Genomic DNA, 26,957 nt, shown 5'->3' on the forward strand with positions numbered 1-26,957 from the left:
GATACGAATTAACTACTGTTAGAAAGTGGGTACGAGAGCCCACGGAGGTATTTTTTGAGAAGAGCATGATCGGCAGCAAGGCCCGCAACTTTCTGGTCCCATGAATGGGTCACAATCACCTGCTTGGGTGGGGGTTTTGATTGATAACAGCTTTCTGAAACTTAAAACAACTATCGAATGCAATATGCGGGGTGCTAAGTTTCAAGGAATAAACACGCTGAAAAAACAGCACTTTTTAGAATTTCGGACAGTGCAATATTGGTGTGGAATCTCCCCCTGCCGGCTGGCTTTCAGAACGCAATTCAGATGGACACAGACATGCCAAATTTCAATTGACGGTTGGCAGAATCATTCCCTTAGTGTTAGATTAAGTGGCATAATAAATAAAAACACCAAGAACGGCATTATGATTCCCATATAATTAGGGTTTACAATTCGAACCATTTGACACATATAAAATTAAGTGGAACTAATTTCAAGGAAAATTCATTTGAATGAAAATCGTCAAATTTAATCTAAAAGGCGTTGCAGAAAAACTGGAAATCCTGCAAAATTAGCTTGGCTGATTATCTTTCCAAGAGCAAACGCCATGGCCTATGATATAGGTTGGGTGAATGATAGGGGTATGATAAATATTCGGTGAATGATAAATTCTTTCGACCGGCGGAGGAGATTTCGAAGGCTCTTGAGCAGCTAATTTATTGATGAAATTTCCGCTCCCCTGGAGGAAAGGGCCCCCTTCACAACATTCATACGAAATGGGCGTTAAATAACACTTCAATTTGAATTTTTCTCCAACCCTTGTTTCTGTTAATATGGGAATACTGCATTTATACTGAATTTGCATTAGAACGGGCTTTCTTCGGATCGATCTTGCGTCTCTGTCTGCTATTTATTTCCTCCACAACACGCCCCATCAAGTTAAAATCTGTTGAAAGATTCGATCGGCTCGAGTGTTTAAAATAAAATGTGCCACTACAAGGCTTTCCCAACCAGGCTGGAGATCAAAAATGAGAGAAACAGACGCCATAATCAATACACGGAAATCTACTTTACACCCTGCGAGCAGGCACGGGGGTGTGTGGAAGGTGTTGCTAAAACCACCTTCGTCACGTCATCAATAGCTCTTATTTTTGGGAAAACAAAGCGCGAAATGCATAGTACCAACTACATAAAGGTAGCCATTCCCATTAATGGTACTTGGACCGAGGAACGATGAGACTTGATGTTATGACAGCACGTGCAGTTAATAACCCTCAAGTGAGAGGGTAAGCGACGTCTCATCCACGGAATGAAAAAGCTAGAGCAATTTCATCATGCTGCCACCGCATCCATGATGAAACACGGGTGATGACAATATTACAACGACCCAAGTTCCCACTTCAGCAGAAACCTTAAATTAATTGCAGACGAGAGTGATTTACGAAGAAATAAGCACTACAGGAGATAGCGAGCTACTCCAGCGAGTGCGACCAGATACCGGTGTGGGGAAACGATCAGTACAGTTTATAATTATATATAGCGTACAATTAAAAAAGTGCGATACTAAAACCATGGAATTAACGAAAAGAAAATGAAGACAAATTATAAAACAGATGGGGCCTATTTGAGCATCTAAGACAAGGTCAAATGCTTGGGTCTGCACATAAAAAAGAACATGCGGATTAGCCTTAGAGAAGATGGGATTCATTCCAAGAGTTACGGGAAAAGGAACTAAAATTGAAAGACAAGAGGTGTTGCTTTGCTATTCCTTATGCCACATTTGGAATACGCGAGCTGTTTGGGATCCGTGGGAGGCAACGTTAATTGAGAAATGTAAAATGCTCGGAGATATTTCACTTGGTTCGTTAAAAATTGTTACGAGCTGAGAGTAAGCGAGACGAATATGCAGGATGAATTTGATCGGGAGCCTTCTGACTCACGAAGAGTGGGTAACTCCCCGCCACACGCCGTTTCGGCGGCTTGCGGGTATTATGTAGATGTCGAACTAGATAGGCAAGGCTTCTGACTTCTTAAAAGCACAGATCACCTGAGTTTTCTCACGACATCTTGGGATATAGCACCAAATTATGTTTCCTGGATTCGACTATCGAGGTAAAAAAGAGAAATAGACACTTTAACCGACAGTTTAACTGCTCGCTCTTCCCTAGCTCGATATGTAATAATAAGACATACGCAATCATAACGATCGCAAGAAACCGACTTCAAGATAAACATTTAATGATTTAGTAACTTTTTGGCATGACGTATAAAGGCATGCATGTGAAAGAATGCTTTTATATACGAGCTAATATATACCAAAATGCATTAATGAACTAGCATGCATGCACGTGGAAATTAGTTATTCAGGTTTAATATGTACAATTAGTTGCATGGCAGGTGCCCCGCGTCCTCCCCCACACTTCCCTTCGGAAGGCTTGCGGAATTTTGGCGGCATGCAGATTAATATTTATTTTCCATTATTTATGCCGTGGTTACCAATTCATTATAAATAGTCTCCGAATGAAAGCGTAAATGACTGACTTGGGCCCGCATGGGGAAGTATGATCCCATAACCACAATGCAACAGGTAACACGTCTTTCTCTTCCTTCTGACGAGGTATTTAAAAGTAATTTGGACCTCATATTTATGCATATTTTCATTTACATACTACGTCAACATTACTTTGCAACCATCAGTAATTCTAAAAAATATTTCCAATGCCCTTACCGTTATTAATAGCGCCGAATGTGAGAACCACTTCCGTTTTCGGGCACGCATAAGTAAATCAACACACTCATTTCCCCTTATCTCGGAAACATTTTCTTGAGCCACCTGCCCCCTCGATAACTGTTCCTCGACAGCCGATCACATTTTCTACGAAGTGATCCCAAATTCTCCACTCGTACACCCGAGATGCGGCTAAACAAATGTCAGATAACATCTTCCCCAACGTCCCCCTCTTCCTCTACCTCCTTCCTTTATTCTCCCTCTCCACACTCACTTTAATGATACCGAACATCTTGCGAGCGGCCACGCGAATTACGAATTCCACGAATGTGTGACGCCACGGGGAGGGTAATAGAGAGAGAGAGCGAAAAGGAAGAAGGGTGGATAAAAGTAATTCGCCAGAGAGGCACCGTTCCCTCCGTAGGGCTCTAACCCCACCCTCCGAATCCACACCGCCCACATCGAAGAACGAACGACCTGCATCCCTCCTCGCTTCCCTCTTTTCGACGCTTCCTCTTCCAGGAAAACAGCCTCGTTTTTCCCGTTGCCCTTCAACGGTGGGATGAGTGCGGGGGGGGGGGGTCTCGAAACCACCACCCCTCTCGCTGAAGTGCCCACAGCACACTCCAGCAGCCTGGGAAAACCTCAAGACTACCGCCTTCTCCCTCTTGCACAAGGAATGGGAAGTGACAAATGCAAATCAATACGGAGGACTACCGTAGACCAAAGTAATGTACGAAAATCGTAATGGGTGCGCTGACACCATGGTCCGTAATGTTGGCAGTGGGCTTCTCTTAAGGCCTCGGCCAGACGAGCTAATTTTCACGCCTTCGGTGGGCGTGAATAAACCTGGGCAACTCGACGCTGGGGGCCGGCCAGACGCAACGTCTTTAAAACGACCGTTCTGTTAAATCTACGCGGTGCCTGCAAGCCACTGTAAGGCCCTTGTGTGTACGGGGGGTTTAACCTATATTACAAAAAATATAACAGGTAGATGATAGATCAGTTTCCAACGAAAAATCAGGGAGATAGATAGTAGAACAGATAGGATTAAAATGTCGTTTTATCCTCGCACAATTAGAGAACAAAATAGATACGACCGCAGGCGTTAAGGAGATCATTAGAATTAGTAGTGTATATTTTAGTCGATATCCTGTACGTTCTTTCCTGCATCTTTATTTTAACCATCTAATAGACCCATATTTTTAACAGCTCTACAGCATGATTTCAATATACCTATCCTGTTATTGAATATTGTTGCATGTTAGCACTTTCTTTCCTATATTTAATATTTTTCGAGTGCATGATCAAACTAAAATCTGTGTAGAGGTAACATGATTCGGTTTAGCATGTGGTTTTATTCTGATTTGTATATTTGTGTATAGGTGATATTTTGGGATGACATGTAGTGACCTTAACACCCCGCGCCACATGCCCTTGCGGCGGCTTTCGGGGTATGATTTACATGTATACGTATAGCGTACCGCAAGGCTGCGTGAGCAGAGAGATTGGTTTCAAACTGGCAATGCATCATGAAAATTAAATGTTAGCTACAGATGGTAACAGTATCCATGGCTGAAAAGCGTGGAGTGTGGACGAGTGGGCTACGTAAGACTGCTTCTGAAAGACGTGGCGAAATAAATAAGTTCCCTTAAAAATTCTTCAGTTAACTGCACGCTTTCGAAATGCATCCAAGCTTAGCCCACGGCGCTCGACCTTGAGAACGCACGCCTCTCTCCGGGGCGGACGGAAGAAAAACGACCGTGGGAACTCCTTCATTGCCTATGCATACATACGCGCGTGCGTTTTAGTGAGTTTTTCGGCGTTATCGGATTGCCCATTCCTGGTGTAATGCCAAAAATAATTTCCCAGCGAGAGATGCTACCCTTGCAGTGGGTACAGCTGGAGGAATTCGAAAAATGAAGAAAACGACACGTGAATCTTAAAAATATTCCATAAGCATTTAGTCATATTTGAGTTCCCGCAACTTATCATTAAGTTCGTAAAACATCCCTGAATGATAAAAAGGCATTGACGCACAAAATATATATATATATATATATATATATATATATATATATATATATATATATATAAAATAGAGGTGGGGAAGGCGGAATCGAACGGATCAAAAGAGTAAAAATATTTCCTTGACCGGGACTCCAACCTCGGATCTTTCCACTTGCCGGGCGGATGCTCTTAACCACTTGAGCTATCGAGGAAACGTAATTTACCCTGAGATCCGTGGGTCTAATATGTCGCCAAGCGCCCCCATTCTTTAGCCAAGAGATGGCGTCAGGCTGTTTCACCCACCAAAGGAGAAATACACACGACACAAGAGGAAAGGACAGTGGGTTGGTTAGAATTCATACAACATCATACAGGCGCATATATATATATATATATATATATATATATATATATATATATAGACACACACACACACACACACACTCATTTTTCTTCAATGTTTACATAAAATTACAAAATTAAGAGTCATTCGTTCCTAATAAAGGAAATATAATATTGGCAGCCCCCGTTTTATAAAACAAAAAAACAGCCGTGAAAACATTAAGGTCATATACACGCAATTTCAAAGTTTTAAAAAATATATAAATATTAAAGATAAAATAGATCGCATGTGCTAAGATTATTACTAATTAACTTTCGCACAAATTTTCCAGCTGTTTTCTAAATTTTCAAGATTTTCTCTATTTAAAATATATTTAACAAACAAAAGTTCAAGAAAGTATTTACCTATCCCCCCGCCATACGCCCTTGCGGCGGCTTGCGGGGTATGAAGTAGAAGATCTATAGAATAGACCGACCATTTTTCAAAATGCACGAGTCAAATCCAAACTTGAATTGGGCTAACGAAAATATTTGTAGCACTAATAATCTGTTCCAACACTGCACACACGTGAATGTGGTTTCGAATGGCAGTTGGTAAAACGTTAGTTCGGAAGTGATTGTCAAAGACTTGCGAACTGACTTATAGCTCCGAGAAACGGTATCAGAGCCGTGACGTTTAAGTAAATTATCTTATATATGAGTGGTAAGGATGAAGTAATTTGAGTATCAGATCTACCGAGATTTAGAGAACTGATGGCATTTCTCAACTTCATTTTACCATTTTCCTGAACTAATTAAGTCAAAAATAATTAAGTCAAAAATATAGCGTGGCAATTGAATTTTATGTTAATGAATTAAGTCTTCGTGGGTCTTCCAAGGAGCAATGCACTTACATATTTGCCGACGTTTGGTAGTCAACCAGTGAAACATAGGCAGCTGAATGAAGAGGTGAAAGACCCGCTTATACTTCACTCACTTGAGAGAGAATTACTTCATTCGGGACTACTCTTCGAAGACAAAGAAATTTCCTCAATAGGACGCTTGGACCCTTCAATCGCTTTCAAGGCCATTCCCCAATATTCGTACAACTATCACAGCCTTCTTGGGACCCGCTTGCGGATATAACAAACAGTTTGCAGGGCCTCCAGAAACTCAAAGCGCCAAACGACCCCAGTCAACTTATTCAGCGCAAATGAAAATTGCAATTAATGTAAGCACTCACGCACCGAACCAGGAAATTTATAGAAGCCACGTGGAAATACAAAAAACCCTTAATTATTATTTTCAATTCACGGAACTATGGAGTCAGGGATTCTACTTAGGTAGATAATGGCTAGCACCTTTCCCAACAAAATATTATTACTTCAACGTGAGCAGCTTCTCATACATCAATATATATTCGTTAAAGGCCAATTAAAGGCCATCACCTTTCAATGAAAATTTGAAGGTAATAAAATGGGCGTAGTAAGCGTACCGCACTAATGCAGATAAATGATAATACTCAAAGAAGATCCTATACATTCTTTAAAGTTGTTACGAGATGAATTTAAGGGGGACGAGTTTAGTCGAGGAACTGCAACGGAGGTCCTAACTGAGCAGTCGAGAAAGTGATTAGCAGAAAGAATGGGATACTCATTAATGACAATGGAAAATCAAGGCCATGAAGATAGCCGTCTTAAAAAAATTTAATAACTATTCCGCTACCACAACCCACGATCACAACAAAACCAGGTTAAGCACCAACAAAAATATTTTCGAATCACACTGCTCGGTGCCGATAGCCCTTCCTTGTGAATGATGTGATTTCCTTGTGAATGCAAACTGTGCAAAGGAAAAGAGGGCATACAGTCATTATTTACAATTTGAATACGCTCCAAGTCCTTCAATCACTGAGAATTTAGATCCCGGGAGAATCATGAGTAACGACGAATGAGCAATTGTTTGATATGATACAATTTCTGAATGCAGCCCACCCTTGTCAGAAATGGGAAACAAAAACGCGGGCCTCATTCTGCACCACTTGCGATTTCCGGCTTAAAAATCGTTAACAAAAATAGCAACCGTTGCCACAGGATGGTGGAGCTGGCTACGAAAACAATCTACAAAAACATCTCCGGGAACAAAAACGGAACGTCAATCTACTCACGCAGAAATAAACATTGACACACAGACCATGGCCCAACAAGGCGTAAACGAAACGTTTCTACGAAATGGGAATTTAAATAAAAACAAGAACCACTTCGCCCACTCCCGCAACCCCAACTGTAACGTCCCCTTGACGCCCCAGTGGAACGGCCGTCCTTCCCGGAGATGCAGAATCAATCGAACACGAGAAAAGTAGACAGATTCGAGATCGACCACGGCGAAACGAAAATGTCAATCGAACTGCTCACAACTAGAGTGCTGGGTTCGGTGGAGAGAAATGTAAGGCGGGGGTTGAGAAGAAGATGCTAGAGAGCAGACTTTCTTGTGAGGGGGGAGGCGACTGAGAAAGTGGCGGAGAGGAACGGTACGGGGAGGAATGGCCGACGGGGGATTCTACGGCAAGGCGAAAGGAATGCAGGGACAAACCCAAAAAGGTCGAACGAGTGAGAGGAGGAGGGGAGCGGTTGAAGGCGAGATGGAAAGGTGGTGGGGAGGTGAGGTAGAGGGAGTTGGGAAGCGACCGGAGATGGAAAGTCTGTGGGGGGAGAGGGAGCGCTTAAGGATTGGAAATGAGGAAAGAGAGCGAGGAGAAGGCCAGTAGGCGGAGGACAAGGGTTATGCTACTTCTGCTGACTTACCTGTCCAGGAAGGGATGTCTTCTCCCACGAAAACGAAGGGGGAGATAAGCACTAGGCACGCCGGATGGCGATTTAGGTGTGTAACGGGCCTTCTTCAAGCAATGAGGATTAATAAGGCTGAGTGAGCCCTGATTCGGGTATGGCGCACGGTGTACACGAGATAAGAGCGTCGAAATTCCCTAGGAAATGTTCGCTAGAGGAAACCTATCCCCATGATACCCTGAAATCCACCGGCAAGATAAGCGGCAGGGGGTGCATTCACACTATGCTTACAAATTATGGGCTGCGACTTCTCACGATACTTGAATGACTGATAGTAACAAAAAACATACCTTTGAATGACTGATAGTAACAAAAAACATACCTTGGGCAATTAAAAATTACGATTGTAAAACTAGAGGAGAAAGGATCACCATCCGTGGATAAATGAATGGGCAGTCAGAATAAGAAAAATATTTGGTTCGAAATGAACAAATTTAATCATATTTCAGGGGAAAAGAAGGGATTTACTGGGTATATTTGAGGTAGGTAACTTATATGAGGATGTTAAAGGCATATTAAGGGCAATGACTTACTATGATAGATCATATCACGTGCGTAAAATCAGGGAGATGGATAGGAGAGCGGATAGAGTTCAATGATTTTCTTTATACAATTTGAGATCAAAAATAGACATGACCGCAGGCGCGAAGGAAATAATGAGCAGTGTTACTGTATGTAATTTGTCGATATCCTTCAAGTTTTTTTAATAGACCCATATTTCTAATGCTCATACCGTATGATTTGAATATACGTGCCCTGTTACCGAATGTTGTAGCATGTAAGTACCTTCCTCGTATGATAAAACTTGATCCAGTGTATGATCAAACTGATATTTGTGCCAAGGTGTTATGAATGGGCTTGTGCATGCATGGCAGGCGATCTTACCCCCCCCCCCCCGCAAACTCCTTGCAGTATAAAACTGCAGGCACAAGTAGTTTTTTATGGGAGGCGGCATACAGCTAAAATCATTTGCACCATTAGATGTCTTTATTTGAGCGAAGTTGAGACCTAATGGTCGCTTTTTCCATTTAAGAATGGATGGGAAAGGAAGGGTTGAGAGAAACCCAGCGTCGGCATTAGCCTACTCTTGTCGAAAGGCGCCAAGGGGTCCGCAGTTTAACGTCCCATCCGACGGACGTCGTACTCACTCTAAACGCTCTCCACCTTAGTTAAGTACCTTAAGTTGGGATCGGGATAGCGCTGAAAAATATTTGTTGTCTTCAGGTAACGTGGGAAGCCCGTTCGTTAGCCACCGCACCATCCCGATCCCCTGCAGGCACAATCCTCCATCAACTGCAGTACTTGGGATATCAAAATATAAGGAGACAAATAAAACTTAAAGGAACTGCTACATTTGTGGAGACATACCTGATCTTTTCTAAGTCATGAAAATGTAGTAAATAACGGGTCAAATCATTCATCACACTGAATACAACAGGCGGCGTGGTTGGGAAGGCTTCGCCACCAGCCACACCTACTAAATAATAAACAAGGCTCACATCTAGGATATACCAGGTAGAGGTAGATTGGCATGAATCTGTGAGTTTTAGCATGCGGTTTCATTATTTTTTACGGGTAGTGGCCGAACACCCACCGCCACACGCCCTTGCGGCGGCTTACGGGGTACTATGTAGATGTAGGCCTATAAGATCGCCTTCCATAAAAGGGTTGGAACTGATTTTGTCAATTAACCCGAAAGAGTTGCTTTAAACAATGTTACAAATTACATTCAAGTGAACAAATACATGGTCCAATTAATGACCTGTAACAATTAAAAACCAATTACTCCAACAATCTGACCCTGTCGAAAGAGCTACATGAAAAGCATGGTTCTATGGATTAACTTCTCAGCATAACTTCCCAGTTCTCTAAGAAGTACGTCTCCAATATCAAAAAGTTTATTACGGCGTTGGGATATATTATCGTGACCAAGGATTCGACATGTTATTCACGTATGTTCGGGTCCATGTCCGGTCTTCTCTTCCCTTCAGGCTACAACTCTCATAATGAGAATATATGACGTGCGACAATTTGAACATTCCGAATACCGTAACTCACCAATGGCGATGATGCCTGGTAGGACCAGGGGACAACCCCTGCCACAAGCTATCGAGGCTGCCAGAAAGGTTGCGCGATATGTAGATATACATGTTTATGGCGTTACAAAAACGGTACCATACCGTCCCACGTAATCTAGGAGAAAACAGTTTCCACTACCACTTGGAGAGGTATTTGCATTAAAAGGAATATTGACCCCAAACTGATTGCTCCGATTATAAAAGCAATAAACCGCTACGAGTGTGGATTCAGCAACGATACACCAAGGCTCGCGAACACTGGACCGCAAGAAGCTTAATCATTTTGCAGGCCATGAGAGTTTTTCTGTCTTCCCCATATGAAGAAGGTATTTCAATTACCTTTCAACCGGTATCGGCCCGTTTGATTTACGGCATACGAAATCTATCCGTCTAATACAGGTTTTGCTCACAACAGGTTTCGCCGAATTGGACGAAGCTCGCGAGGATTTCGTCTTACCTACCCCAATGAAGTCGCTCCGTCAATATGCTTGTACGTATGGCCACGCCTCATCAATTACAGCCTATCTTCAGCATCAAGCAAAAACATTAGTTTATTTTTCGCGAAATATCACAATGATTATACATCCCGGCACATCTCTATGTCGAGAAATTATTATTATTTGCTTTCGATAACGAATGTAAATAAAAACAATAATAAACAATACAGACAAGTGTGATGGTGTGTATTTAATGCTCGGCTAATGCTCCTTGCCTCGGGTGTCAACGAACGCCCAGATGTCAAGTATTCCATCACGCATGGAATTCTCGACGCCCGTTGTCTGGCCTGTGTGATCTTGACCTCGAGCTTTTTTACCATGACCACTGCTTTACCCTCTCAAAAGACAATTATGGTAGCAAGCCAACACCTAGGCGGCAGCGTTTTGACACTTGAAACACCATGAGGATAGGATTCCCAGTTGGGTTCTCATCTATTGCGTTCATAAACTGAAATTTTAAGTTAAGAGTCGGCCTAGTCGACACTAATACCTCCCGATTGCTTTGCCACATGAGGTACAGCAACATCGCCAGGAGATGGAATGGCTGTTGTTTTCTGGGAAGGCCGTTTCGGGGGTGATTTAATTAATTCCCACTATCGGATCAGATCACACGATACTATAAAATGGGTAAATCAATGTATTTCGGAGATATAAACTCAAACATGCCCATGCGATGCTATGCGGGTTATTGAGCATAGTAGGTGAAACACTAGGAGCCAAACCAGTGATAAAGTCAAATTATTTTACCATTTCCTATTCCTTTTGAACTACTTCAAACGTGTTAACTTCAATTCACACTCGGGAGTTTATCACCTCTCTTGCGGTGCCCGCGCCGAGAAGTAATGAGGCAAAAACGAATAAATTTCAGAGTTCCAATTTAAAATCCACCACATTATTTCACTCGCAATAGGCTTCTTTTCGAATGGAAAAACAACTTCATGAATGAAAGCGCTCCTTCTAAGTCACGGGTATCTACATTACTTTAGGAAAACTTCTAATAACGGAAAATGTGCGTCACAAAAAATATCCCTAAGTGTCGAATAATTTACTTCCGCCTTCAATCAACATCAATGATCCGAACTCCACCTTCGCATGCTCTCCAACACCGCAGCACCATTAAAAATTCTTTCGCCCTTCATGGCTTCGGTGACATTTCCCATCTCTCTTCTCCATATCCTTTTTACTAAATGCTGTTGCCTTATTAAAATAATTCAGCATCATTTACTGGCGCCCGACTATGGGATATATATTTTTTAAGGAACGATTTGAATAGGCTTAGTCTTGATGATCGTCTAACTGCTAAATAATTATCGCGATAATATACTTGAAAAAGTCTGCTATAATTTGTCCACTTCATACTTTAAATGTAGATGAACCATTGCATATAGGTTGAGAAAGAGGGTTTCCCCTGCCACACACCACTTTGGTAGATCGCCGGGTGGTTATGTTGATGCCTAGGACCCCCTTTGAAGATTTATTATTTTATTTTTTTATTAATTATATTTGACCACAAAAATAAAATAAGAGAGACACCGTCACCAACAGATTTAACTCTTCGCTCTTCCCTCGCACGATATGCAAACATAAGAAAACCGAATGCAAGCAGCCGAATATATTTACCTCAAGACAAACATTTAACGGTGTAGAAAATTTTTGTATGATGTCTGAATGCAATTATTTTCCCGATTTTTTTGTTTAAATAAGCTGGTATACACAAAAATGAATGAATGAATTCATAGTTGTTTAAGTATGGTTGGTGCCCCACCGCACTCTGCCACATACCCTTTCAACGGCTTACGGGGTATTATGTGGGCATACATCAAGTGTGAGTGTCCTTTTCAGTATTACTATTTTATTTGTGTTCTATTGTGCCGTCCCAATGTTATAGAAATATATATGTATATATATATATATATATATATATATATATATATATATATATATATATATATATATATATATATATATATATGTATGTATGTATGTATATATATAAAGACAAGACCTATATACAAAGCAGTCTCTCTTGAAGAAGGCCCCTGAGAAGGCCGAAAGCTCGAACAATTTACCGTGTAAGTGTTCTTTTATATGTGTCTATTCTTTTCTATTTGTGTTATGTTGTGTCAGCCCATTATATATATATATAAAGATATATATATATATATATATATATATATATATATATATATATATATATATATATATATATGTGTGTGTGTGTGTATTTATATACATTAATGTATATACAGGTATATGCATATAAATACACACACATAAATACATGATATAAGTTCCCGATGGCAACAACAACAACCAATTACCAACAGCATAGGAACATGGAAACAATTATGACGTCTACTGATACAATCAGGAGGTCGCTTGCGGTTAAGTTCACTCAGCAAGGCTACCCCTATCTCCTTCGAGGGCAAATGAACAAAATCACGGCTTATCCGCCATTTAAATTATCCCCCCTACGACAGCGAATGAAAGGTGGGTGTGGGGAGAAGACGGGATGTGAAAACATTTACACCGAAACTTGCCCCACTCGGACAGTCCTCCACCCCCCTCCCCTCATGCCTGGCGCATGGAGCACTCGAGAGAAAGAAGAGCATCGACGAGGAGGGGCAGATACACTCCCTACGGCCCCGCTCCCAAAACACCTCCCCGTCCCCACACCCTCGCAAAACACCTACAACGCAACTGCGTAAGAATGCCGACACCGTAATATCGCGGGGCCGAGGAGAGCGGGAGGGAAAGGAGTAGGACCGAGGAGTTGGAAGTGGGGAGCGCGGGAAGACGAGATGGCAGTGGGGCCAGGGAGACCGAGCGACAACAAAAGGAGCCACCAAACTACCACGCAGGGGAGATTCGGCTGCCTGGGGAAGGGAGGGTACAAAACGTAGTTTGTGAGGGGAGTAGCAATGGAGTGGAGAAGAGAGAGATCCAGGTAGTGAGTGCCGACGGAGGAGAAAAGCCGGCCGGCTCGGAGGGAGATGGCGGGAAAGAAAGGCCTACTCGAAAGGCTCGAGGGGAAAGGGACGGAAAGGCCGAGAGTGGGGAGGGGCAGTCCAACTGGAAAGGCAGAGGCAAGGAGGGAAAGGAACGGGGAGGGCTCGAGAGAGGGTAAGGACCGCAGTGGGCCACCAGAGGGGCTGGAGCGGCTCAAGAATGCCCGGAATCCGACGCGCGCGAAGAGAAGAAAGGTACGATGAACGAGAAGGGGGCAGGGGAGCAGGGAGGGAGTAGAGTCCTGGAAGAGAAGGGAGGCGAGGAGAGCGGAATAGGCAATATGAGATGAGAGCGTACAAGGAGAGGGCGGTGGGCTCTCTCGGAGATGCAAAGGGACAGGCGGCAGTAGATGCGAGGAGGTGGTATAGAGTTGCGCGGAGGCGTTTATGAATAAAACGAAGGCGAACCTTCAGTGAACAAGACGAAGGAAAAGAGCGACGTGAGCCAGGGCCGGCCCAAGACGTGTGGGAGGTATTCACGGGAAAAGGGTCGGAGGGAAGCCTCGGGGGTGGGGTGACGCACGTTAAGAGGGCAAAGGGCATGCCAAATGGGCCAGTAGCAGAATGAATTATTTTAATATATTGAGCCGACGATACAGCCTCAGCGCGGCACGCGGTTCCATGATGTTCCCAAATCCCTTAACCACATCGAGAGGTCAGGCATTCGAAACAATTCAAGGCAGATTAATTAAACAAACGGCCAGATTCAAATACTAGCTTCTCACTCACACAGGCCGTGAACATATCACGGCCTGTACGAGTGAAACGAAATCATATCAAATGGAAAGAAACAAAACTGAAAATGTCATTTTTCTGATGTTATCCTCATAGCATCGTGTCTTAACATGTCGTCAGGTAAAAATAAATGCCGGGTTTTTAAAAAAACAATCACCCATTATCATACGAAAAGCACATAAATGTTGACCTTGACTGCAAAAAATGCAATGGCATTTCAGGCGAAAATAGCTATGCCATGCTTGCCTCCGATATTTGAAAATCCAACCCGACGGTGAGTGAATAAAAACGTCCTCATGAGAAAGAAAGAATTCGCCCACATGACAGTATTCAACAAGATAGCTATTATTTAACGCAATGAGCCTGAGTTAGGGTAGGAATGACAAAAAATTAAATCGTAAATAGAGTGACTACGCATAGATTCCAAGTGAACCTCGTTACAAGTTCCCTAAACAATGAAACATAAATATGCAATCAATTAGTCCCAACTTAAAGGGTCATCCACGTGGTACGCTCGGTACACCTGCCGTTGCAGGTATCACGGAGCGGAGTTAACAAGGCGTGGAAATAAGGCAAGCAGATCGGACACTGGTTGACCGCCTGACTGCCGCTCCGAAACCATCGGCCTGGCCAAGCCATATAAAAGTAATTAGTACTTCCCATGTGATCGAGAACAGAGAATAAAGATTTCATATCACCGTTGACACAAGCTCTGTGGTATCAATTATGGACACTATTTATAACCTTAATTAAATAACCCTTTCAGACGCAGTGGAAGACAACAACCTAGATAACAATTAAGTATTCCATAAATCCAAGAACTGGGTTTCCTTAAAGTTATCGGAGAGCAATAGGAATCACCGAGAAGAAATAATACACAAGTAACAGAGAACTTGCCCACTTATTCCCCGCAAATGTTTCACCCAGGAGAGGTGAGTGAAGGTAAGGCGAAGTATTTCATCGAGTTTCTATTTTGGTATTCCTGAGGCAGGAGCAGTTCAAGAGGGAACTTCTATAACTACTACATACTAACTACTCTTATGTCGGCTCAGATAAAGAGAGCCCTCGTAAAAATGACATCAACAATTAAAAGATGAGGATAATATAAATGTATTGCTTTATTTTTACATTTACACAATTAAAATACTTCTTTGGACAGAAATATTTTTCTTTCAAAAACGTCAGGAATTTCAAACGAGCTGTTTTACAAGATCGACGGCGGGGTGCTAATAACTCAACTCTTTAAAGGCGCTGGAACCGTCGTTAAACAAGATTCCATACACACCACGTCGCATACGTAAGTTAACTGGAGCTTGCAAGAACTTCTGTCATTGCTACAATCCGAACATTCTTTTTTATCCACGTTCTTTCCATAAGAAACAAACGCATCATAAAATTAATGTCAAAGAAACGAGCTCATTCCATAGCACAGTGACTGCCAGAAATGACTGTAATATGTCAAACGCAAGATGATTCCCCAGGAGTAATCCCTTCCACTCGGACATCCGCGGAGTGGCGTTGGAAAGCGTAAATCACTCTCACGTTGTGCAACAATTTTCGCCAACATCAAAATTAACTAGGCAACACATTTGGGTCATATATACATTTAACTTGGTCAAATTGATTATAATAATAATCTCCACTATTTGGGTAGGTTAGATAGACCACCAAGATAAGGGAGGTTGACTCCAGTACAGAGAGATAAAAATGTTCGTTATTACCTTGGACAATTATTAATCATAATAGTGAGAAATCAAAGTCATAACAGTTGTAGTAAAGACGTTCGAATTACAAGGACAAGATTATACGCTGCGCAGACTAATAGTATATTCGGATGTGCATTGAGTATGTTTATTGCTAGCACACGGATTTGCATTCGTGCAAATTAAAATGGGTTTTACATGAATGTATACGACTACGAGGGTGTAAATTGGCATGCATTTTATAGTTTTGCAAGTGGTTTTCATCGTTTTACGGGTGGTGTCTAAACATCCACGCCACACGCCCGCTTGCGGAGTATTGTGTAACGTAGATATGCGTCGTGTCTAAATCATTTCCCTCATTTTCAAACTTATTATATATCTCCATAACAAACATTATAAATAAACTAGTAGTTGAATTAATGTGATTTGATTCATTCATCCAACTTTCGTTACCTTGACTTAGTTTACTACCCAGTAAAAAATAGTTGCGCCCAAATGCTTCCCCTGTGCTAGTGCTCCACTGTCATCCCGTAATATTATTACAACACAAACTTACAAAGTCTTTTAGGAATGCGACCACCGCTATAACCTTGGCCGCCAACGGCAGGAAGAAGCAGCCCAGTTTCATTGTTTTAAACAGCAAATTTTGAAATAAATGTTACGTATTACCTTATATTGCATTAGTTCTTTTGTAAATTCAATGAGTTTCGTAAAATTGGAATTTTGAGCATTCGCTTTGGAAGATAATTTTCAGTTACCAAGCGAAATCGATACCCGCGAATATGTTTATGCAGTTTTCCCTCCTCTAAGCACCAATTTGTAGCGAATACATAACTCTTATCTCACCGTTGGGACCGAGGAAAAACATAACATCGCCTATGAGGAACTACACATTCACGATTGAATTTTGAAAGGGGTGAATTTCGCCAGCGTATACTAAGATCGTAATTCCGCCAACACGGCGGCTTAGGCGAAGTTAGTGCTTCCAGTTCTCCTTCGAACTGCACATAACCCTGCGCCAACACACTGGCGCAACTGTAAATATTCACGACTAATGCCAACAGCGCGGGGGTAATGAAATTTCTTCACGACCTCGCGACCCAGAGGACAGGGGAAAGGGGGGGAACTACTACGCCCGACCCGGGGACGCGCGATAACAAACGCGACAGGGAAGAAGTCTTACAGAGGAGGCGGCTCCATTAGAGCTGCAACTTTAAAGGCACGCAGTGAAGATGAATGAAAGTGCTGGCGGAGCAGGGGACTCGCGAGAGGGAGAGGTGTTTGGAGGGGGGCGGGGGCGAGAAGAGGGGCGGGAAAAAAGGCGGAGGGCGGGTGGAGGGACCGGGAGGAGGGAGGGAAGGGTGAGAGTGGCAGTCGCGGTGAGGAGCGGCGAGGAGGAGAAGAGAGAGAGGAAACGGTCCCATAACATGGGACGAGGACCTCGAGAGAAGCGAGGGGAAGGGGGGGAGGCGGTGGATGAAAGAAGAATGTGGCGGGGATGGAGTACGGGGGACGAAAAAGAAAGGGGGAAGAAGGGAAGATGGAAGCGGACGGGTGAATGAGAGACAGAGAAGGGAGAGGAAGCCACAACACATTCGAAGAGAGGAGGGATGAGTTGAGGGCTACAGAAGGTGGGGTAGGGGAAGGTCTTGAGACCCGAGTTCGTAAGAAGCAGAGAGATGGGAATGGGGAGGGGAGATGGGGAGCGAGCTAGGGCAGGGAGGAGATGAAAACGAAGGCATTTGGGGAAATGGGAGCCCCACGATGGGGGTGGAGTAGTTACGTAAGCGATAACTCCCGACCTTAGGAAAGCTGGGCCGCGATGCAAGCGGGTCCGAAGTTGGAGCCCGTGATGGCTACGTTTAAATTAACGAGGGAAAACTCACGAGATTTCAGAAAATCAAGTCAGGCGGCAACGTAGCCGATTGGGTAAAGCAATGCGGCTACTGACCGTAGTGCCCGGGCTCAGTTGCCCCTCTGCCGAATTTTTCGGACACCCGACCTGAGTGGGTAACCACAGCCTCCTGTACAGAGAAAAGGAACTAGCCCTCTTACCCATGTATGTGATTTTCCCTTGCCTTAGGTAGTATGCGATCTCGTTTCAAACTTCTAACCTTCCTGTTAATTACTGTGAGTTAGTAGCAACTGTTCTTCTTGGACCAAAATGCATCAACCAACTTGCTAAAGAAGTGAACGAAGCAGCATAGTTTAATCCCTCATTAATAACATAATACGACGAGACACCATAAAGAATTTAAACAAAATTGTTAATATTTATACCAATTATTACACGTAATATAACCGACCTGTCTTCGTTAACCATCACTTTTTCCCCCATGGGCAACCACTACATTATGAAAATATCGAAAGGACGATTGTGGGTGAATAACCTCTTGAATTACTCGAAATCCACTGAGTTTCGCGATCCTGATCCGATCGGCATTTATAAGTTTTAGACAAATAAAACTATATTTAACTTGAAGCCCTCTTAATTTTTAATATTAAAAGTTTTCAATAGTTTCGATACATCATTATATACGGTCCTATTATGATCTCCAATCATGATATGAAAACAGGTTAGCGACTCTGATAATCTTGCAATGGAATTTCACCGTAAAGTTCCGTAATCTTTGAATCACTTACACAGATGACAATTCATAATAAAAATTTTTATTTACCTACCCGCAAACGTCGCATACATGGGTATCCCATGATAATTTAATTTAATCAGTAACGCCAACAACCCGATGTTTCATTTGCACACACAATGTATTAGAAATCTTTCTTAACTAGAGAGCGAGCGCCATGTTGGAGCAGGAAAGGAAAGCCATATCTTTCTATACCATGTGCGAGCGAGGAAAAAACCAGCGGAAGGAAAAAATGTTGAGAACTGACCTCCAGCCATTGCCGACATGCTCTCCAGCCGCGTCTCCGACGCCACCAGGTCCCCTGTGGACAAGAGGAAAAAGTATAATTAATATTGTTGACAATTGGTACCCATCATTTTACGAGAACAAAGCAAATTTTATGCATGGAAATTCAATTCCCGATTCATGGCATTGAGCGACGAGTAGAGGGACAAGGTATATACGTGAGATGGTTTCACTGAGATCCTTGAGAGAGATAGGCCTATTAAATGATGCAGTATCTTATGATGGGGACGTTGAATGCTGCCAACAAATATGCCTCCAGTCATAACATGTGCTCAACAGTGCTCGGAACACACCACCCGTTATAACTAGATTGTTTTACGAATGTACAACATGCTGAGGATAAGGGAAAATACATTTTCCCACGTAACAGGAGCTTCTTTGATTATCTTGAAGATTTCTTGGTAAATATATAACTTTAATTAGAACGATATTAAAACGCTCAATCAAGGATGATAAAAATTATAGCAATAGCACCAAGTTGTCAAATGATTTTTTTTTAACTCAGGAGACTTTAAAGTGGATATTCAGAGTAAAGGCTTGTGTGTTTCATTATTTAGGGATTTATTTAAAGCGGCCCAAATGAGCATTTTGGCATGGCACATATTCCTTAGTCGCAAAGCAAGTCGGGGAGGGAAAGCCGTTATGAGGAAGCCCTAAATTTCGGGGCACTAAGTTAAGAGAAGGATAAGACACGAATAAGGGTATGCGTACAAAAATGGGATTAGCCGAAAGCCAAGAATATGCAGACCAGATATGAAGTATTCTTTTAAACAATGGCGACATCACCGTATCTATGGGAAGGTAAATAGGATTTTGAAGTGAAATAAGAAACAATTACAACACAAAATCTACTTAAAATTGGGATTATAACCCTGACATTCAAACTTAAGATAGTTTACATAGTTGGGGAAGCAGTAAGTGCACATAAAACGATGGAAGAGATACAAGTACAAAAACATTTAACGATGATACCAATAACACTAATAAACTAGCACATGGAATTGTACAAGGGAGGACCGGGACGAAAAGAAGCCTACAGGAACCATTACCGACTCTCGAAGACCATGAAGGAAAGGAAGGAAGGAAATTAAACAGCATGGAAGCGGAAAAGGAACAACATTTCATTGTTTTGCACAAATATGGGTAAAGCTAATGTCGACATGAGAGGAATATACCTCACCAACGTAAAAAAACGGCAGATAATGATATATAATTCCTCTAAACCGCATTAAATATAAACTGACTTGAAATAAATCTGGGCTTACTGATTACGACGCGAGAATAATGAAATTGCAAAGATAATTATTTTCACCTTCGGCACCTAACTATAGAACGAAATACATTATCTCAAAGAAATACCTACAAGAACTAGCCGTTTTTATTTTTTTATCAGTAATCTGAAAAGAGCCATTTTTGGCCTTTATAAAGGAGTTTTAAATTTGGCATTAACGATAAAGAAAATTACGAACACTCAAGGGCTAATTGGAAAAACCCCACCTACGCGAGAATCGAACCAGCGACCTCTGGATTGGCAGGCAGACACGGTACCCTCGCCGGGGTTGGGGGAAGTTTTGCCAATGACATACCATTCTGAGTAATGGCTGAGAGTAAGAAGATCTGATCGGGGAATTTTTCGAATTTGAGAAGCATAAAAAAGTACAAACGGGACAGAAACATAACCATTACAGCGTTCTAGAGTTCGCTGACTTCGGATAATGAGCACAAACTTGGGCAATCAAAAGTTAGGAGAGTGGGAGTTTTATATTTGGGACGCAGAATAACCTCAGATGAACAAAAACCAAAGAGAAAATGCTTCTACGCTCGTTCGGCCTAAGCCAAGAAGGTATTCAACAAAATGAGATTTTAATAATATGTTAAAATCCTTTACTTGTAGAGTAACCTTAACGAGTTCATTGAATTTTTTTTATTTTTTGCAGGGGAGCTTGGACACTGTAATCTAGAAATAATCATTTATCTTCAGTGCAATTGATATAGCCTGATATCCCTGCGTGACAGAAGGACAACGAATATATCATTGCTCTTAAGCTAAGATAGACTACAGATGACAAGAGTGGTAGTGGATGCCAGGAAAATGTTTGCAGATTTAAAACCTTTAAGAAATTCACCCTGAAGCAATTTCTCTCTACGGAACGAGTTGAGAACGAAGTAGCTGACTAATGTTCTCCATCCATTTCTCTTAGATTTGCCAGAATGTGGCCCGGGGTTTAGATTAATTGGTCTCTCTCCGCAGGATGTGAACGCATTAAGAACCTACCAATGCAAAGCCCATTCTTTGTCCATGTTTCCCCGAGCAAGGGAATCTAGTCCGAGCATCGCGGCTCACTAGGCTAACGCCAACAACCGAGGCCCGATTTCCATTCTCACACCTAGCAACTTCGGTGGCAGAGGTAGACACCGAACTGACACTGACACCTTTCCCATCTTTAGCAATCAATTGAGTCCGCACCTCAGTTCCACTTTAATGAAGCAATTAATGCAAAGGGTGAATCATCCACAGGTTACTGCTTTCAGTCATGAACTGAATAATTAATGCTTCGAAATACGATTGCACTCAAGTGACACGATGAATATGCAATGGTTCAACAATGAGGTTTACACTCATTCACGTAAACATTTTTTCTTGCTCATATAGGGATTTAAATGGCTCTGAAACTACACCCATGAATACCAGTAAAACTCAAAATTAAGTTCTTCCCACCAGCTGTAAAGGTTCCGAAAAAATACCTCATAATAAACCGGATCCCATAAAATGTTTTAAGTCATTAACGTATCAGAGAAAACAAGGTAGATCAAACTTACGTTGTTGAGATATTAATTCCTCAAATATGATAATCCAACAGACCTGAGGACACAAAAAAATATCAAGGACCACGTGTTTGGTACATATAATGCTTCGAATTCTCAGAGTACTTGTATTTTAAAATAAATACTTGTGCGCACATATGTTCCTTAAACGTCAACTTACGATCCACCCCAAAGAATTTTACCTGTCAACTGCAGTCAATTCATCAATGGAAAGGTTACAGCGAAAAGAAAGCGACCCTTGAGGAAAATAAAACTATGATATTAGACCACAGCCCGCATGTTGGGTATCCTTCCACAGAGGGTAAAACGAAGTGTCGGTCTACCATAATAGTAAAAACGAAACTTGGCGGGAAAAAGGAACGGAGTATTTGTAGCTAAACAAAATAAAAGTTCTACATTCGAATTAATAAAATCTTACGCGTATATTGCCCATTAGTTTGGGTAATGTCCATTTATCCTAGCTTAACGCAATTTAAACTTTTACACATTACCAAATGCCGAACAATTCTTTAGATTTTTTAGGACTAAAAAATTAAGAAATGGAAATTTGATGAAAACGATTTGATTTGAAATAAAGATAAGCAAGTGCCGTGTATTTTACTTCATACAGTTCTAATCCTTCGCCAATGAACAAAAAAACCAATTGAACCACAATGAGTGACTGCATTTTGCTTATGATTTTATACTAGGATAAAACTGCTCAACTGAATTTATTTAAATGAATTTCGAACATGCCCAGATAATTGCAAAAACCAATAGACTAAACCAACCAAAATGAATATGTAAATGAAATTAGGCATTAATTATATAGAACTCACTTAACGATACATTTCAATGTTAAATACTGCTGTACCTTGACTTCAAAACACGCATATATTTTCTCAAAACGCCCCCTCTGGATCGCATCCGATAATAAAATATATGCTAAGCTGCTACATGATTCTGATGAGAGTAAAATGAGAGAGAAACTAACAAAAAAGATCGATTTTAAAATCTCCACAACCTTAATTGCTTTTAACTTTTTGTTGTCAAATATTAACTACGCGCATATGTATTAATTACTTTTCAATCAACAACGACTTATAGAGTCCAGTGACGATATGTATGACATGAAAAATATACGAACACTGTCCCGAATTATTTAGTTATTCGAAGGGGATTTGTTGGGTGTTCCAAGAGCAAATTCGGGAAAACAATTACGCCAAACATTAAGAAAATATTTACCGCAAGAAGCGCCTTTGGTGGAAACGGTTACCAATCAAAAATTAAGTCCTGAAAGGAGAATACAAAGGCACCAACACACATGAAGTTCCCATTAAACTTAGCATTATCGAAAGATAATATGTACCTTTGATTAAAGAGCCATATTACTATCGCTAACACTTTATTAACGACTAATCAGGAAGCTTTCAATTTCATGCACAGAGGTCTAATCTATCGAGCATGAAATTAAACGCAGAGCGATCAATCGGTGAAAACAAAATGGCAAATAAAAATTAAAATGCTTCGGTGAATGAAAGGGATGCCCTTTTAGTGGGTTTTAAAGGGTACTCCTATTACAATTAAGCACAGTTCAAATAATGGTAGGCTGTAATATTTCACCAACTGAGTTCTTCGTTTTAAAAGCCGGCATATCAACCAAACAAATACACGGATCCACAACAACAGGAAGCGAAATTCAAAATCAATTCAAAAGACTACAAAGACAGCTAATTAATGCCAAACAACTAAATGGACCAAGAACACCAATTCATTATTCCAATGGTCTTAGACTAAAGTTTAAACTCTTCCCATACTTCGCCGCACCACGCATATTGCAGTTAAATGCAAATTATTGGACCAAAAATGGTTTTATTTTGAAAACTGATGAAAATAGGAGTGAAGTGAAATGACATTATTTCACGCCCAGAATAAAAATATACGACATTAATTCATTTGCAATACACCTAAAAATTCTCAACTGAAATTTCAAATAATTTGGAATACGATTTGACTAACAATTCAATTACAATTTGCCTTTGGGAAATTACCTACTCCTAGGAAAAGAGTAAAAATAACATTTTATTTCTTAGTACATATCCACTAAATCTACAAATTCACGCAAAACTAATCACTGTATTTTTAATCAAGAATAATAAACATCAAGAACAGAAACCACCATATACACTAATTCTCACAACTACTCGAGTACAAATCCATAATACAAGGCCAACGATAATGATGAAAGTGGAAAATCAAAAGTGAAAATGTAACATTTTTACTAAATCAAATTAAACCGTAGCGAGAAGCACGTGCAATCAAATAACTCGAAGCCTAATCAAAAGAATGAAAATGACAACGGCGAAACTTACCTTTTCTTGGTACCGCCAGCAACAGATGGTTCCACGACTAGGGTAGATCCCAAGAAATTGATACCTGTAAGAAAGATCGTAGTGATGAATAGGAAATAAAATCAAAACGTAATTTTATGACGTGCTCACCAACGTTATTGACCGTAAGCCATGCACGGTGGTCTTAAAGCTCAGCGAAAGCGTAAAATTCCAGAGAAACATTAATACACAGTATGCATGACTTATTCGGAAACCTCAATAATAACAACGAATAACTACGCAGCGAACAAAATAATCAAAATTTCGTTCAGAAAAGTACACCCAGATAACTTCCCAGACATTTTGCATTAAGTGTATCGGACATCTTCTGCGAAGAGCAACATACAAATAAAGCATACAGCCCTAAAATCTTATTCGATGGAACAAATTACCTCAAAATAACTTCGTAAAATAGAATCTCATTAAATGAAAGCAAATCACCTAAACAGTAAAGACATAAGGGGTATTGTTCATCTATGCTGTACCAAAATTACCCAACTCGGAACATCAGGAACAATTATATTCAATTGAATTATGTTTCCTTTGTAGGTTAGAGCTCAGGCGATCATTGATCTTCAAACCACGCCCCCTTAGTTCATTTTTTTTATAATTTATGTTTTAAATTTTTTTTTAAGAATCCACTGTAAACGTACAGCTGCAATGCATTCCCGAAAAGCATTTGCAGGAAGTGATATGACCCACCGGAAATTTCCCAGTCAAGGCAGAAGGTAATTCCATCAGGTTTGCTTCACACCCTTACGGAGAAAAATGAAGGGAATACACGCACACAATTGGAAAGTAAGCTGCCGACAATTCCACGAACAACCCCCTTCGCTGAATCATGAAAACAACGAGGTGTAACTTTTTTTAGACTGCTCGCCTATTTCGGCGAATTCGTGTTTATCACGGCCAATTACAACCTCGGAAGAGAAAGTCTTTTTGTACAAAATGATCACGCTAAAAAAAAAGTAAGACAATGTTTTCAAAACTTCCCCGGAAGACACGGCCTAGGCAAGGTCTGACACGGCATCGGTGTCCGTATGCAAACCTAATAAATTTGCTAACCTATCGTAACAAAAATGTATTTTTTACGGATGCTCAGTGCTAACACACGAAAAAAGATCAGGAATAGGCGCGAAGGTAATAAAGAACAGACGACAAACGATAACTGGGAAATCAAAGGGGCGTGGTAGGCGGAAACAGGCAGTCCACTTAAAGACATCCAAAATAGCTTTGCGGATTATTAAGAACATTTTAATAAAAGATCTGAAGTAGCAAAAATAAATCAACTGACACAAATTGAGGAGGCCTAATAGAAATAAGGTAAAAATAAAAGGAAGATGGGTGCATCTAACTAAGAGGGAAGTAAAAGATCAACAGGGACCAGGACAGTTTGGAGAGCTGCTACCAACACCGAATTAATAACCTTGGCGATAACAGAAAATTCATTATAACTAAGAAAATACCGAAACCTAAAAATGCGAGCGACCTAAACCTTAAGGATTGCGACAAATAACACGCAGTTATATCTCCTACTCATTGGAGTTAACCGCATTGAAAAATAAATATTTTTCCAGGGAAAATTACATGCTTCATCGGCACAAATCTCCCAGATAATCAAACTCCGGAGAAAAGAAGCTTCTTAAATTACGCTTAAAACAGTTGCGTAAGCAGGCACTATCATTTGTTAATAAAACGCCCATAGTGAATGGTTTCTATTCATTAATATGCCGAACATATATCGGGAAAACGGTTGCTAGCCGCGGTGGATTTTCTGCCAAAATAATGAAACGGATTTCTTTCACAATGATTCTCAAAACAATTTTGATTGACCCCATTGCAAAAGCAGACAACTTGATAGACCTTGTTAAAAACGTTTTTGAAGTTAAAAAATAGTGGCGTCGTAATTCTCAGCAAAACCTAATCAAGTCTTTATCGCCACAAGCCAACAACGATCCGAGTAAACATATTACTTGCATTTCGACGAAGTTCTGCCTTTTAAAACGTTTTGTACACCGGCCGGGCGACCAGAGAATGAGAAATTAAGGGCAATTTATTAAGACCCGTAGAGTTAGGACCTGAGGACTTGACCGAAAATTATCTTATCAATATGGGTGTTGATTTTCCTCATCTATTCTCATTTAAGTTTTGGCCATAAATTGCATTATAACCTGATTAGACGAATGGGAACTGATAAAAGGAAGAACAAGAACACAGTTTAACTTCAACCCCGATATAGAAGAGTAAAGAAACTACCTCCTTGAAACCACTATTGATTGGCATTTAATCGTAAGATAATCAAAATGTTATCCACCGTACTGATACATGTACGACCATTATCAACCGCACTGAAATTACGTATTGGTGGTCTATTGGTTATGCAAGGTTTCTGAAGAGAGCCAGACTGACCGCCACATTTCTTAACTTAAATAAGAAGACGGAACTCGACATCCTACACCACCTTAAACAGAATTCCGCACACCTTCTACCATCCTCCATCCTTATATTTTATTTTCTTCGCCTCATTTTTCAAATATTCTTCCTTCTATCAGTCTCCAGCATTCCATCTCGAATCAAAACGCTCCGCCCAAATTGCGTCTTCTGGCCTCCCGATTTTTTCTCCTTCTCCACCATTCCCAGCACTTACCCATTTGTTTTCTCCACTCTTCTCCATCCCCACGCCTCAATAGCATCCCATCTATGTGTTTCCTTATGCCTCAACGACCAAGTTTCTGTCCCCAATATTTATTGGCTTCATCTGAAAAGTTTCACCACTCTTTTTCTTTACATTATTATGTACGTGGAAGACGAGTTACAAACTCTCAATATCGCCCCAATAAAAATCAAATTATTAATCTAAATCCTTACTCCACGCATTCTTCATCGACGATCTCTCTGTTTACGTTTTCCTAACGCGATCC

The 26,957-nt window shown here is 41.0% G+C and overlaps 1 protein-coding gene across 1 annotated transcript in view; it reads right to left on the reverse strand.

Annotated features, from left to right (window-relative positions):
• Imp (IGF-II mRNA-binding protein) overlaps nucleotides 1-26,957 on the reverse strand; it is a 176,871-nt gene that overhangs the window by 126,618 nt on the left and 23,296 nt on the right. The window contains exons 2-3 of the mRNA XM_071595722.1: nucleotides 24,019-24,082; nucleotides 18,804-18,857 (exon numbers count right to left, since the gene is read on the reverse strand). Coding sequence (XP_071451823.1) covers nucleotides 18,804-18,857; nucleotides 24,019-24,082 — 118 coding nt within the window. The remainder of the gene's footprint in view (nucleotides 1-18,803; nucleotides 18,858-24,018; nucleotides 24,083-26,957) is intronic.

The sequence above is a fragment of the Hetaerina americana genome, unplaced genomic scaffold, assembly GCF_022747635.1.
Source record: "Hetaerina americana unplaced genomic scaffold, ioHetAmer1.1.p SCAF_7, whole genome shotgun sequence".
In the NCBI taxonomy this organism is placed as follows: domain Eukaryota; kingdom Metazoa; phylum Arthropoda; class Insecta; order Odonata; family Calopterygidae; genus Hetaerina; species Hetaerina americana.